The 16,135-nt window shown below is 46.5% G+C and overlaps 1 protein-coding gene across 6 annotated transcripts in view; it reads right to left on the bottom strand.

Moving 5' to 3' along the window:
* Positions 1-5,730: 5,730 nt before the first annotated feature.
* The window catches only part of NTM (neurotrimin), a 623,570-nt gene continuing 613,165 nt past the window's right edge, over positions 5,731-16,135 (bottom strand). For 3 of the 6 annotated variants that reach the window (XM_090027298.1, XM_090027301.1, XM_090027302.1), the window contains 2 exons: positions 10,599-10,631; positions 5,731-6,183 (listed from right to left, as the gene is read on the bottom strand). In XM_090027298.1, coding sequence (XP_089883424.1) covers positions 6,083-6,183; positions 10,599-10,631 — 134 coding nt within the window. In that variant the 3' untranslated portion in view covers positions 5,731-6,082. The remainder of the gene's footprint in view (positions 6,184-10,598; positions 10,632-16,135) is intronic. The other 3 variants (XR_016439146.1, XM_090027300.1, XM_090027303.1) reach the window with 3 other exon arrangements.

Genomic DNA, 16,135 nt, shown 5'->3' with positions numbered 1-16,135 from the left:
CAGCTACTCACAGGGCGTGGTGGTCATCCTTTGAAAGATCAGGGCCTTTTCTCCCATCCATCTCTCTCTCTCAATTCAGCTGAGACCTGAGCTACCCTCAATTGCCTTTTTTCTTGCACATGTCTCCATTTAGGGCTCCCTTCCTTTTTTTTTTGATTAACTCCATTTAGTAGTTTGGGGGTTGGTACTTTGGGCCAGGGAAGGCAGCTGTAGTTAGTTAGCGGTATTAGTCTGACATCAAGATACATTTGCACCTTAAAAACTAACCAAAGTAGATACACGCACACACCTCTCCAGGACTTGCACCGTGTGTGTGTGTGTGTGTACCAAAGTAGATATGCACATGCACACGTGCGTGCGCGTACACACACACACACACACACACGAGTGCAAGTCTTGGAAAGGTGTGTGTGTGTGTGTGTCTACCAAAGTAGATACACACACTTCTACCCCAGACCTGTACCTTGTCGGTGTGTTGGTATTTGTAAATGTGTACACACACACACACACACACACACACACCTCCACCGAGGATTTGCACCTTGGGTATGTATACAAGCCTTGTAGTGTGCGTGTGTAAGTATTTTGGTGTGCATGTATACACACCCCTTCCTTGTGTGCAGGACTTGCACCGTGTGTGTGTGTATTTGCCATCTCCTGGCCTGATCTGTGTGTACTAGGGCTGTGTGTGTACTAGGGCTGTGCGAAGCTTCAGGTGTCGATTTGATTTGGAGAAGATTTGGCTCAATTCGGTGGCTGACTCTCCAAATCCAAATCAAATCAGTGGGCCAATAAAAAGGTCTGAATCTATTCGAAGCTGTTTAAATTGATTCGGAAAAGATTCGGAGAGCTTTGAAGATTTGGACAGTCCCTGCCTGTTGCAGCAGGGAGCTGGAGCCAGTCGCTGATAAGTAGGGGGTGAGGGAGGGGGGCAGGGGGAGGCAACCATGGGGGGACCCCTGCCAGCCCCCAGCACCTGCCTGGTCCAGCTCCCCTGACCTCCCCCCGCTCCCCCAGCCCCAGCCCTCCATGGCTGCCCCATCCACCCCAGCTCCCGGCGTTTAAAAAAAAAAAAAAGCCCTGGTGCTCACCGGGTGCTGCCGGGCAGGAGGGCGATCCCCGCTGCCCCCCCACTGCCCCACGCTGTGTGGGGGGCTGTGCGAGCCCTGTAACCCCACCCCCCACTCCTCCAGCCCCCCCTACAGATGGCCCAGCTCCATCCCTTCAAGGGTGGGGGGGACAGAAAAACCTCAGGACTCACGAGCTCCTGCAGCAGCCTCAGGGCTTCGGGGGACTTGTGCAGAGCCCCCCACGGGGCACGGGGCAGCCGTGGGGGGGCTGGGACAATGTGGGGGAGGAGGGAGTCTCCCTATGCAGCGTGGGGCTGTCGGGGCAGTGGGCATTGCCCTTGCCTGGCAGCACCCGCTGAGTCGGGGCTTTTTTCCCCAAAAAAGCCGGGAGCTGGGGCGGGCGAGCAGCAGGGAGAGTGGGTGGGGGATGGGCCTGGCAGCCGCTGACACTCCAAATCAGATTCAGCCGAATCAATTCGGGACAGTGATTCAAATCACTGAATCGAATACCATCCCCTGAATCAGCTGAATCTGAAGTGAATACTAGCCACTTCGCACAGGCCTAGTGTGTACCTATATCGATGTCCACACGCACAAGTGTGGAGGTGCAAAGGCAGGGAAGGGAATCCGGCTGGGAGGGGCCGGGGGGCAAGGGAAGGCGGTGGCGGTGCCACCCCACATCCCAGCCCTCCACGCTGCGTGCTCATGGCTCCCTCCAGGATGCGGTGACTATGGGCTGCTCACACAACCTCTGTCCCTGCCACATCCGGAGTGGAGCCTCCCAGTGCCTGCGTGCGGGGCTGGATGTGCTGACCTGGTAGTGCCTCCTTGACCTCCCTTCCTGCTGCAAGTTGCAGGGGCCAAGCACCCTGCCCAGCACCCCTCAGACTCTGTTTGCATGTGGGTGGCCCAGTGCTCAAGCAAGAGGACTTGGCCCCTTTGACCACCCCACCCTCCCGACTCAGCTGCTTCCACTTACCTCCGCCAGTGGAGACTCACTCCTCAGATGCCCGTCGCCAGTGCTTCGGCAGCCCCCTCCCTTGGGCACCCCCCTCATCCCTGTAGACCTTTCCAGGCAGCTATTCTTGGATACTCTGATCAGGGGGCTATGAAAAAAAACACAAACCCAACCATTTAGAGCCAGACAGGGCTTTGCGGGATTAAATACTTAGCATCTGTGGCCCATCTAAATTTAGTGCACCATGAAATAGTCAATGGCGTCATATATGTAACATGTAGCAGGGGCCATATATGGACCCTGCTACGCATTCACATTGAAGCTGGATAGAAACCAGTCACAGAGCTGTTACACATTTTCAAGCACCACCTTTATAGCAGGAGGGGGGAGGTTGTTGGTAATAGCTGGATAGCCATGTTTATGGTGTGGCAGTTACTTTGCAGGTGTGGCTGGTCTACATTTATTACATGATTAACCAATTAATGTGATAATTTGCACTTATGGTTGTTCTTTGCATCTGAGACCCCTCTAAATTTACTGAGTGATTAACCAGTTAATTGCATAATATACGCAATGTGTTGCAGGGGCCTTAATTACTTAAGGGTGAGATTCTGATTGGAGTCAAAGCCTGTGTCTCTGCTGATGCACACAGGCCTCTCTTATACATTTAAATTAAAGCTGGATAGAAACCAGCTACAGAATTGTTATACGTTTTCAAGCACTAACTTTGTATCAGGCTTGCTCTTTTTATAGCTAGACAGTCATTGTTATGGTGCAGTACTTACTTTGCACCTGTGGCTGGTCTACATTTATTGCGTGATTTACCAGTTAATTGTAGGATAAATACTTAGCACTTGTGGCCTGCCTAAATTTATAGTGCCATTAACCAGTCAGCTGCATAATAAATGTAACGTGTAACAGGGGCCATAGATGCAGCTCTGTGGGCTTAATAAGCTTGCATCTGTCACAATGTGGTCAAAATAGGGCTGGAAGAGCCCTAACTCTGCAGTTAAGGAAAAGCAAGACCAAAGAAGTGCCTAAAAATAATAATCATATTCCAGCCCTTGAGTTACTGGCCTTGGTATTGTCACAGGCACTGTCACATAATGGACATGCTGCAGCGTGCAGACCTCTTGGTCTTAAGGAACAAAACTTATTTACACCGTTTAAAGCCATGGGGGTGGAGGGGAAAGGACAGCATTTATGCTACTGAGAGACATAGGGATGGATGAGGGAAGATGGGACAGTGAACCGGGGGCTACCGTAAGCACAACGTCTTCAAGTGCGTGCGTGTCTCCAGTTCTGGGTAAAGGTGCTGGGCTCCATAACCATCCACCTAAGGTATTACAGTTGTACCTGCTGATTTGTAGGGCTGTGCGAAGCTTCGGGTGCTGATTTGATCTGGAGGAGATCCAGCCCGATTCAGAAGCAAATACTAGCCAACTTGGAAGCCCAAACGTGAAGCCTGAATCTGAAGGGAATGCTAGCAGCTTTGCACAGGCCTACTGATTTATTTTAGAAAGAGAAAGCCCTGGCCTTAATTTGCTGGCCAGCAGCTGAAAACCTTTGGATATAATCAGCATCCTAGAATTAGGAGGGCATTCTCCAGTAAATTTAGATGGTTACATGTAGATTCGTTCTGGGGCTCTGTAGCACAGCATTGTCCCCGGAAGGGGTTTGAATGAGACAGCCTTGATTTTGCGAGGTGGAGATGGAGTATCCTGCCCAACCCAGGCACAGGCTGGCCCTGAAGATGGTGAAGGGGAAGACGTTGGAGTATTTCATAGCTCCCAAAATCAACCCCAAGGGGCTCCTGAATGAGTCAGTGGCTCACTGGGGACCAAAGGTAGGGAAGCCAGTGGCAGTATGCCGGTGGACAATGATGACTTTACATTCATATTCTACGAGGAAGGACTAAGAAGGGCCCTTGCTCTTCCTCTTTCATTCCATGCTGTGATGCTTGCTGCAATATTAGTTATTATCACCCTCCTCCTTGCTCCACCAGTACCCCCAGAGGATCAGCAGCCAGCTGCATCTGGACATTACCCATAGCTAGGAGGCATCGGGAAGAGAGAGATGCTAACAACCAGGGTCCGGTACCCCTTATCTTTCACAGAGCTCATATTGCTTCCCCCAGGTTCCCTGCAGGTCTCCTGAGCATATTGTTTTCAAACCCACTTCTCTTCTGTGTAGGAGAGCAGTGCTTTATTGAAGACTTATGAGCCTTTGAGAACACATTAGCCAAACATAGATGCCTCTGCACAACCGGTGGCCCAGCTCTTACAATGAGTACCACAACCAGGCTGAAGAGCAACATGGAACACTTTGTTTTTAATGTATAGTCAGAGACAACCTCCCCCGCGTGGCCCCCAGCCGAGTCACGGGCATTGAAGGGCCCCTAGCTACGGCAGTATCCCCAGACCTCAATGCAAAGCGCATTTCTTCACATTCGTCCACAAAGAAGGAAACAAAATAATAAAATAAAGTGAGTTAATTTTTCCCAGAGACACACACATAATCAGACGACCAGCAATGGCCAACTCAAAGGTGGTGTTAGTTTTCTGGGTTGTTTGTTGTTTTTTTTTCCTTCACTTTCTTTTATATAGAGATATATATTTTTTTCTTACTTTAAAACTTTTTTTTCTTTTTTTTTCTTTTTTTTTTTTTTTAAAGTCTGTGTTGTGTTAACGTCCCGAGCTGTGTAGAGAAGGGGAAATGAAGAACGCTTGTCAAAACGGCTTCCAGACTTGGAAAAAGACGCTGCAGCTGTTAAACTTCCCGTTTGTTTGTCTGTTTGTTTGTCAGTGTCTCCAACATGGAAATAACCCAAGGAAGGAGGAAAAAAAAAAATAATATGCAGGAATTGATTACACAATTACCAATAAACTCTATCATCTCTTAGAAGACCAATACACAGCTAACTCCATATACAGCATGCAGTAATGGCAGAAGGACCCTGCTGAGAAATAATGTGGCTAGAACTCTAACGAAAAATAATAATATATATATATGTATATGTATATATACGGTATATATATATTCCATAAAAAGAATAAGCATATCCATCCAACTCAACACACAGCGAATATCACCCTTTCCATTTCCAAAACAGTAAGTAGATAGCACAGTATCTTCTGTGTCGTACACCAGAGTAGAAGACGGAGTTTCCGGTAACGCTGGTGGAGGAATTGTTTGTAAAACCAGGGGGTTTGTTGGGTTTTTTTTGCAGGACGCGATAGTTCACACCGATTTTGCAAACAAAACTGCCATTCCACCTCTTCTAAACCTTGTTAAGAAGAACACTATTCATTCTTTGTGTTTTTAATGCTTAATAAACGTACTTCTCTTCTCCTTTTTTTTTTCTCTTTTTTTTTGTGTTTTTGTTTTTTATGAACTAACAGTTCTAGGCTCATATCAGAAAATATAATTAATAAAATTAATAATGACTCAGAATCCTTTATTATCCATGATGTCCGTGTGTAGTAAAATGAAGAAATGTTTAACAATCAGTTTGCTTTCTTCCTTTTGTCATCCATGTCATCGTCGTTAACTTTTATTTTTTATATATATATATTTTTATATATATATATATATATATATCTATAGATATATAGTAACACAAATGGCGGCACAGTTCATGAAAAGGAAGGGAAATCTCAAAAAAGCTGTGCATCTGGATAGAAGTGTTGTGTGATGGGTGGCCAATGTTGCAATCCTCCGTGAGAGAGATGGGTGGGAAAATACGACCGAGCCAACTGCCTTAGAGCGGGGCGGTGGGGGCGTGAGAAGGGAAGCTGCTCACCCAAATGTACTCATTGGTCCTCGGTACCTGCACAGTTGCCCATTGAAGAAAAAAAGAAAGAAAAAGACTCAGTCGTGTTGAAACTTCAGCAGAAAATTTTGGGGTTTTTTTTCTTCAAAATTCCCTTTGATTTCTCTCTCTCTTCCCAAATTTCCTGGTAATTATACTCTCATTAGGACATTTTTTTCTTACAAATCGCATACTTCTTCTTGTTGCTGTGGTGGTTGCTACTCCGTGAAATCAGCACTGAGGTCAAAACTTGAGGAGCAGGTGCAGGAGCAGGAGGGGGAGCAGCCAGATGCAGCCAGCTCTTCTTGACGCACCGTTGTTCCCATCGTGCACTGCGCCGGGACCTGCAGGAGGCAGAGGGACAAAGCCAAGGGCATCAGCTAAGACCCATTGGGAATTAAGCAAAATTGCCATGGTTAGTGCTTAGAAACATGGGGGAACAGATGCAAACGTGACTACTGCTTTGGGGCACCTCAGTCCTGCCGGTGCCTGGTTTGAAATGCTTCCTAGCATGCCTGAAAAAGGTGATGCTCATTCAAGCATCTCCCCATGGGGTGCCCAAAACCATGAAACTCATGTCTATATCTGCCTGAGAAATCAGACAGGGCAAAACTCACTGAATCATTCAGTCCATTTCCTGAAGGGCAACCCAGGAATGTCACAACTGCTGCCTCCAGCCTAGTTTTAGAAAGCTCTGGCAATGGAGCTTGTAGGCCTCCCCCTGAAGAGCCTTATCCAGCACGCGCTTTGGGCCATCTCCTGGCGTTCAGTCTAAATTTCTTCTTTCTTAATTTCATCCTACGAGTCCCGTTTTATACCACAAGCCTCTCTACGACTCAGTGCAACCTGCTTCTTTTCTTTACTTTCCTAAGCAAAGGGAAAGCTGGTAGGGGGTGCCCCAGAAAGAGGCACCCAAGGTGTTATGCCAGATCATCTCTGAGACTTTCCCTCTCTCACAAATGCAATAATGGGCTCACTCTGCAAATACCTTGTGGCTTGTTTCACTAGGGCTTGCGTTTGATCCCCGTGGAGCTCCGTAAACCAGCTGCATGGGCTGTCCTTAGATGGAAGCTGGTTGGCATCTAAGCATGCTGATTACCCCATGGCCCGTGCGCCCGAGGCAGACGAGTTTCTGGATGTCCCTTGAGGACCTGCAGTTCCCTTCAGCTGTGCCCTTCACACATGCAGCTGGGGGATGCGTTTGCAGGTGCATTTTGTGCCTAGCAAAAACCCAAGAGTGAACTCTGCTCCACGCGCCAACATTTGCAGCTGATTTCTCTATAGAAGAGCATGTGTTTTGTTAGTGAAAAATGACCTCCAGCTGGGTCCGCAGTGGAGGGCCGAGGCGAGCACTTAGAGACTGGACATGCTGTGGCGAGAGACGTAAAAGGGCTGTTTCCTCAGCTAATGCCATCTCACTTTCTTTCCCTTCCTCTCTGTTTATCAGCAGAGGCAACGGTGGGATTGCTTATTTGATGCCCTAGCTTCCCAGGAGCATATCCAGCCCGGGAGAAGGAGAAATGCAACAAAAACAGAAAAGCAGTGGGACTATCCCCACATGCTCAATAATAATAATAAAAAAAGTTATTTTTGAAGCAGGAAACTGAACACAATGATCATGCAGAGAAGGCCAAACTATGCCTGCCGGTCCCTGTTTTAGCACTAGGCTTTGTTCTTATCACTCCTTTTCTACCCGTCACACTTGTCCGTGGCACCATGGAAGTTTTCATGGACACGAGGCCGAGCCCGTCATTAGAAGATGTGTTCTTAAAGAAATTCATAAAAATCTTGTCTGTCATTTTTAGTAACAAGGTCTCCTGAGCCCTAAGTGTCTTGCTTGCTGCTAATTATCCCCTCTTGGAACATGCACCAGAGAACGCCAAAGGAAAGGAGAGGAGATGGAGGGAGAAGGCTGAAAAGAAAAAAAAAAATTGCTCTTTTTTTTCCTCGCCGCCTAGTCTTCCTCAGTATAAAGCCATGAATTGATTCTTGCAGCTGAGGTCTACCAAACAATGTGCACATTATGGCACTCTGTGAGTGATTTTGGAGGGGGTTTCAAGCACCCCAAAACATGGACATACAAAAAACTAGAACTCTTGGTTCCAAAATGACACCTTTTATTAGACCAACTCGGAAATTGCAAGAAAATTGTCCTCTTGCAATTTCCCAGTTTGTCTAATAAACGGTATCATTTTGGAATCAAGAGTTCTGGTTTTTTTGTACTTCTTCTTGTCTCAGACCAGAATAGCTACCAAGTTCAAAAAAATGGAAGCATTCAAAATCCACGGCCAATTTTGAAAACCTTAGCCGCTGCCTTTCATGAGTCCCCCAGTCAATCTGTTGGGAAATGTGGTGTTGTGAGGATTAGGTGGCATTTGCAAATGGTTGGGGCAGGGGGAAGGGGAGCCCTTTTTTTTTTTTTTTTTTTTTTAACTATTAACCATAATAATGAAAACTAACAGGAAACCAAAAATTAAAACCTAAAAACTCATACGCTAACGACCCAAGGCCAAACTCTGCGATCAATGGAGTAAACAGAGGTAGATGCAAGGACAGATTGCGATCCGATAATTGGTTTGTTTCATGCTGATCTTTCAGCAGTTCTCCTGAAATCTTAGAGGTCATTGTGCTTTCTAACCTACAGATAAATTAAAAGGAAGTGGAATACATAGTAAAGATCTCAAAATCGAGATTAAAATGTTTCCCAGTGCGATGACTGACTGACTGATTGATTGATAAGATTTCCTGCCAGGTAGCAGCAGCAGCAGGAAGTCTTATTGACAATAAGAATGTCAATGGGTCAGATGCAGTCAGAACAGCACCAGGGGAGTAGGAATATAAAATTGGCTTTAAATCTCATTTATGCTTCCCAGATCCCAGAGCTTCTCTAACTGGCACTAGTAGCATGTGGTCCCAGAAGGGTGGTAACTGGGGATTGCTGGGAAGCTAGAAGCATCTTGGCCATGTTTCCCTACCCCCAGGCTGGAAGGAGATGTGCTATCGGAGCTGCCCTGTGGCACATAAGACGGTGTGAGGGGACACACAGATGCCCTAATGGGCTGGCGGAGCTGGCAACAAGACTGGCATGTACACCTCTAAACTGCCATGCGTATGCAGAACTTAGAAGATAATGCTGACACAAGAAGGAATGGGAACAGGCTGTGTTTAAATATATCCTGGGAATTAAGAGCAGGTTTCTAAACATCAAAGGAGCAAGGTTCGGAAACATCCTTCCATTGAAGCAGGGTTGGCAAACAACCTAACTGGGCTTGGATGGAGCGGGATGGATTCCCTATGTGATGTTCTGGCCTGGCACAGCCAGGACTGGACCTCATGGCCCAGGAGGCCTCTTCCATGCTGACTTGAAAAAGAGGTTTGGATGGAAAAAAAATCAAGCCTACAAATGAAGCCAGATTTTCCTTCGAGCAGCTCCCATTATGATATTTCTGGTATAGGCGACTGCTGGGAGATACACAGGGGTGCACATGCCCCCCTGACGGGGCCGGTGCCCCCCCGATGGCCAACACTGATGCTGCCGGTAGGGCTGGTCCCCCCCCGACAGGGTCGGCGACTTCTGCAGGTGCCCCTGCAGATTCAGGAGGCACCAGTCACTCATGATTTCTGGCGTGGTTTCCAAAATAATTTGACTTTTTGTAAGGACACAGAAATAAGAAGCCTGATTTTTGGAAGAGCCGAGCAAGTGAGGTGGATGCTGGAGGCTGAAGTGAGGTGGCCTCTGCTGTGTCTCTGGCTGGTTGCTCTGGTGCAGCTTCTCTTGTTAGACCGATTCTAACTTTTTTTTTCTTAATTATCTTGACCATTAAAAGGAAAAATCAAGTGTGCCAGTTGGTGGGTCATAACAGAGATGGACCCATCACCCCAGGGAGATGAAAGCCTGAGACACCTAACACTTGGATTGAACCTGATGAATGATGAGCCTGGAGGGGACACACAGCGCTTTGGGTGGGGACAATGGAGCCCCTGCTCTTTCCTACTGGCAGGGCTGCGTCCATGGCAGCATGGGTGATAAGGAACCTGGGGTGCCTGTGCCTAGCTGAGGCAGTGGCTGCTCTCCAGGTTTCATGCATTCATTGCTTCCAGCTCATTAGGAAAACATGTGACAGTCCAAAGAGGCCAATTATCAAGCTCTATAGTGTCCTAGAGAAATGTTATATGCATCAATTATGCTCTGAAAACATCTGGGAGGAATAAGGGCCTCAAATGAGGCACATTTTTTTCTGAAGCATGGTGAATCAGACCAGAAAGCCCTCGTGATCTATGTCACGGCACAAGGGGACAGAGCACGCGCAGGGTGGGGAGGCGGGGGGATGCGATAGAGGACTTGGCAAGGAGCACACGGCACGCAGAGAAAAGTCTCCTTACAGAAGACCCCTGCAGAGTGTTAGGCTACAAGAAAGGAGGACAGGCAGCAGAGTCCCTGACATGATGGAGGCTACAGTCATTGCAGTTTTAGTTCCTGCTCCTAATTGCACACGCTGCAGAGCAAGACCCCTGCAAGCAGTTCTAAGCAAGCTGCAGGGGTCCCTACTCAGTTGCAAGTCAGGGGTTCGACAAGCAACTTAGTTTAATTGGTGCGCTTAGGGGCGGCGTGGGACAACAGATCGGTTCTAGTCAGCAGATCTCTTGAGGTTAGGTCAGCTGCAGGAAAATTAAGGATGGAGGAGGCAGAGGGGCTGGTGGCAGCAAGGAAACCAGAGCTGGGGGAGCATTCACAGTTAAGGGAGCAGATTTTACTGACCTTTCCAGGGTGTCAGGGCTGTAGTTGTCTCTTCTAAAAATTAAAGAACAAGTCATCGTTAGGGCAGAAGATAAATGGAAAGGCTCCATTTAAAGATAGTTCAACTGACTCTTCCCCCTGCTGGCCTTGTGGGCTTATTACTCAAACTGTGCCTCCCTCTATCCTCGGTGCGGCTGCTGCTAGGAATATTTGATAAGGCCTGTGTCCCCCTGGACTTGATTCCCCACTGCTTTGCTCCTGGTGGCATCATTTATCCCTGTGCGAAAGGACGGCCCCGCACCCTTGTTCTGAACTGGAGTCCCTGGACACTCCTTTTGCATAGACATGAGTTACTGCCATAGGCTAGGGACAGACAGATAAACTGGTTTAAGTGATCAGAAACTGGTTAAAACCTGTAACAGAACAGATATCCAGTGCACACAATGGTCAAAACCAGTTTGAGATAAACCTGCTTGAATGTCATATCAGACTTAACTGGCTGAGCTCAAACTGGTTTATGCAACTCCTGTCCCAGACCGCAATGCCACTAGGGAGGGGAGAATCAGCCCTGATGCAGACAGGTGTGTTTTGCAAATGCTCTCTGAACTTACAGCAGGCATGAGGGACTGGGCCATTAGAGAGCTTGGGTTATTCGCCAAGCCTAGGTCAAGATCTCAACTGACCAGAACTGAAGAGGTCAGACTCAAGCTCACCTCTACTTGCTTGGGCCAGTGTCCTGCCTCCCCTTCCTATGTAGCACTCTTGAAAAGGAAAGAGCCCCATCTCCTGCCTTACGGGAGATCAGCTCCTGCTGGAGGAGGACAATTCATAGACATCAGGCAGAGAGCCAGCTCTCCCCAGCACATCTAAGAAACCTGCCTGCTCTTCTGTGATCACAGAAATCATAGATATTAAGGGACCTCGAGAGATCATCGATTCCAACCCCCCTGCTTTGGGCAGGAATATTGCTGCGATCAAATGATCCCAGCAAGGTGTCTCTCCAGTCTCCTCTTGAAGACGTCCAAGGTTGGGCACTGTACCACCTTCTTGGGAAGTCTATCCTCTGAAATATTTCAGTGGACTGAAGTCTGCTTTTCAAAATACTTTTTTTTTTTTGATGAGACTGGCAGCATTTCTGGAAAGGCATACACACAAATGCCTTCGCAATAGCACCTTAATACTAACTAGCATAAAGCTCTTTCTGAATACAATTATTAAAAAGAAGCCTGTTGCACATGTACAATAATTTGAATTTTCCCTTCTTTTTTTTTTTTTTTAACCTTAAACATAGTATTAAATGCCAGATTTACAAGTATGCAAACTGTCTGCTGGTAAGTTTTCTGGAGTCCTAGAGTGCTGACTGGCACTGCAAGCCTCTGCTGGGGCTGCATCTCTCTGCTGTGCAACTGCTGGGAACTTGGAGACCAAGAAAGCAGCCCGCCAACCCTGCCCTAAACCACCGGGGACCCAACAATGCAGGGGGGTGGAGGAGGGGGTACCAAAGTGATGGCAGCCTCAACAACAAAGAGGCATGAAACTGGGGTCTTACAGATTTCTTGTCAGCCTGCCACCAGCCTCCTTCTCCATGCATGACACGGGAATGCAAAGGCCAGAACTGAAGATTTGCCAGGCAGAGAGGGGACTTCAACCCCTGTCCAGATTGGGCCTTCCATTGACTGCGTGAGCTGCCCTGGCTAATACTCTAGATAGCGAGTTAATTAGGAGAAGAAAGTGAAATGAGACTCACCTCCAGGCGGCTGGAACCAGGAGGTCCCAGACTCTATATCTGGCAAGGCTTACTACCTGGAGCAAGGCACCATACCCCTCTGCCTCCATTTTCCATCATTTATGACACTCTCTCCTTCACAAGGGTCTTGTGAGGACTGAATTAGTTAGTATCTGTTAGGGGCTTTCAATATGCAAAGCACTGTGAATGTAAAGAATGACCATCACTGTTATCTGAGTGAGATCCTCAGCTGGTGTGAACTGGCAAAGGTCCAGATCTGGCCCAAGGAGTCACTGATTCTGTGTCCCTCTTAGTTTGGGCACCCCCATCAGAGATACCACAGGTCCCATTTTGCAATGGCGCTGAGTACTGACAGCTCCCACTAATGCTACCTGGAGCTGCAGGGGTGCAGCAGGCTGGAAAATCACAAAAAAGGATGCCCAACATTTGATGCAACCAGAGAGCAGTGGCTACTTTGGCAACAGCCAGAATTCAACCCGGGGTACTCCTACATTAGGATAACACAGGTGAGGCTCTCAGAAATGTGAATCCGGGCTGCATAACCCAGCCACGCAAGAGCTACTGATTGCATTACAGACTGGCCATCACAGCTGGCAAAGCATATGGCAGTGTCACTAATCAAGCTCAAAGGTGCTCTGCCAATTAGCACCAGCTAAGAATCTCTTCCTCCTTCCATTTTCCTTCAGGGACACATTTCACTGTTGGTATAACAGCAGCGTTGTGGCAGGGTTGAGTCTGGTCTGGAGTGTCGAGATAACATGGCTTTGATTGGCACTTGGGTTATATTGTTATTATGATGAGGATTTCCCTTAGGCCCTTCTCTCCCATGTAGAACTATGGTCCCATCCTTATTAATTGCATGGCAAATTGTAGATAGAATTCTCTAATCATGCTTGCCGGCGGCAATCAACATTGATCACAATGAAAGGAGAAATTGAATTGTACTTTTTTAGTAACAGAAAAAATATATTTGGTTCCCAAAGTCTTGATCAGATTAAAGAAGCCCGAATTAGTGATTAAAAGAAAGGCCTGCAATAAGAATCCCTGTGCCTTTAAAACAATGATTTTTTAAGGATATTTATTCATGTCTAGCAAAGACAAGATGCCTGACAAAGTTTGTAGGACTCAGTAAACAGATTTTGGAGAAAGGATAATTAAAGGCCTGGGTCTGCTACCCTAATTCACAGGGGTAAGTCTACTCAGAGAGTGAGCTGTTTTTCTTTGGGCCTGATTCTCCAACTCCGTACATCTTGTATTGTCATTTATAACCATGCAAAACGTTGCCACGGGTATGCTGGGGTAGAGCCATGCATGACAGTGGTAAACACGGTGAGAAATGTGGCTCCACGTTATGGACAGACCTGCTAGAGATTATCAATAACTTGCACCTTTGGATCTTGCATGCATATGGATACTGGAATCTGCTATGGACTCCTGAATCAAGCTAGATAAGAAGATAGGTTATTCCTTAACGTGTTCCTTAGTCCTGTCTGCAATAGGAGTGATGTGGGGGGGAAAGTGTCCTTATGGGGGACTTCAACTAGGGGTTCATAAGCTGGAGGTCTCATAAAACCAGTGGTAAAACAGCATTAAACTTTCTAAGAGATCTAGATGATGCCATTTCTAACACAAAGAGTATTATACCTGACACAAGGTCATTCTGTATGGGACTCATTATGATAGATAAGGATGGCTTCATCACTGGACTGGAAGTTGGTGGTTGCCTAGGGACCAGTAATCATGACCTGATTATATTCACTATAAGCAAACAAAGGACAGGCCAGGCTTAACTAGAGCTATATAGAGAGTATATGTATACTTGTGTTTCAATAGGGCTAATTTCCAACATTGAGAAAAAGTGATGAGTAAAATGACTTTCAGAAAGAAACAGACAATAAAAAATGTGAAAATTGGGAGTTCTTTAAGGAAGGTTTATTAGATGGCGAAGCCCGTTCTGTTTCACCGGTGAAAGGAAGATATTAGAAAAGAAATATAATACATGAGAAATAGGAAAAGGGGAAAATGGAGAGCAGTTCATTTAAATTAGCGGTTATGAAATGTGGAAATTTGATAAGGGAAGTTTAAGATTTCAAGAAAGAAAATAACTATGCCTCGTAGGGCCAGGATAGTGGCAATTTTTGCTTAGTTTTGTTTTTTAAGTACGCGGTAACAAATGAATCCCAAGCTGTGATATAAACACATTACTAGAGGAAGGGGTACAATTACTAATGGTGCAGAAAACACAGAGGTATTCTATATACAAAAAAGATACGCTTGTTCACACAAGGATAAAGAAGTACTTTCCAGTTTATTACTGAGCAAGGAGAATGTTAACATCTCCTGGGAGAAAACCCTTTAAAATCAGTAGATTTTGTTTTCCCCTCTCCATGAGTCCAATGGAACTAACTAGGAGCCTGTTGAAAGTAATCTTGAATAAACCTTGGGATGCCGAGGAAATTCCAGGAGACTGGAAGATGGTGGATAGTATATCACTATTATAAAAAGGCAAGGGGGGCGACTCTGGTAATTAGAAGTTGGTAAGCCTGTCATCAATCCTAGGCAGAATAATGGGAGGGCTGACATGAGATGCAATTAATACAGAATTAAAGAACAAAAATAGAATTAATGCCAGTCCACATGATTATATGGAAATGAGATCTGGTCAAAGAATCCTGATTTCCGTCTTTGATGAGATTACATGTTTGGTTGATAAAGAGAACTGCGCAGATGAAATACACTTCAACTTTGGTAAGACTTAGCATCGCGTGGCATTCTGATTAAAATATTAGCAGGACAGCAGTGCACGTCTTAAATGGATTAAGAAGCGTACAAGCGGCAGATAAGGAAGGGGCTGTTTGTGGGAAAGCAGGGGGGTCTTTTTAGTCTTTAGTCCTTTTAGTCAGTGTTTGAAAAAAAAAAATCGTTCCTGGTTCAACACTACTCAACGTCCTAATCGAGACAGGCAGTAAAGTTCATGCAGAGCACGGTGGAAAACAATGTACAACCACGGCTGATAAGCTGTGCAGATCATGCAAAGATTGGTGGAGTGATAAAAAATGATGAGTACGGGGCAGTCATATGGAGGGATTCTCAACACAGAAAAATTAACCACTGGAACAAATAACCAGGAAGCAGTGCATTCTCAGGCTCTTCATGTCCTGAGGTCAAGACTGGATGCCTTCCTGGAGGATATGATATGCTTTGGCACACATTATACTTCAATCCAGCATAAGCTATTGCTCTCAGTAGAGTGTAGAAATTTGATGGATAAAATGTAATGGCCTGTGATACACAGCAGGTCAGATTAGGTGTTATGACAGTCTTCCTGCCTTTAAACATTACAATGTTTTTCCACATGGAAAGCAGTGGACAGGGAAGTAAGAAGTGCAGAACCCGGCACTAATTTCTCTTGGTTTTTGTTCTCGTTCATCCCACGGTTTTTTATCTCTATTACTAGGGATCTACTTAAAGTGCACAAAAATCGTAGACTGCTCATGGTGCCCAGAACCATTTTCACCATTTTTTTGTGGCTAGCACCACCCTCCCTCCCTTTTTCATAACTGGTGCACTGCTGATTGGCTGTGAGGCCCCAGTGGCCTTGCCCCTCACTGCTGATTGGTGGAGAGGGCTTCCCTTCATGTGGCCCTGTCCCTTGCTGCATAAAAGGCAGCCCTCTCCGCCAATCAGCAGCAGGGGCGGGGGTGGCTGCCATCGTGGCTGCTCCTTTTCGTGCCTGTGATCCCCTCCTTCCCCCGCTGGGGAGCCAGCATTTTATGTCTAGTAAGTTTTTTTCCCCCAGCTATTCCATGTA

Source organism: Crocodylus siamensis, chromosome 14, assembly GCF_052110815.1.
Source record: "Crocodylus siamensis isolate JL-2025a chromosome 14, ASM5211081v1, whole genome shotgun sequence".
In the NCBI taxonomy this organism is placed as follows: Eukaryota; Metazoa; Chordata; order Crocodylia; family Crocodylidae; genus Crocodylus; species Crocodylus siamensis.
Note: the sequence above shows the minus strand (reverse complement) of the source record. Positions and strands in the feature narration are given on the sequence as shown.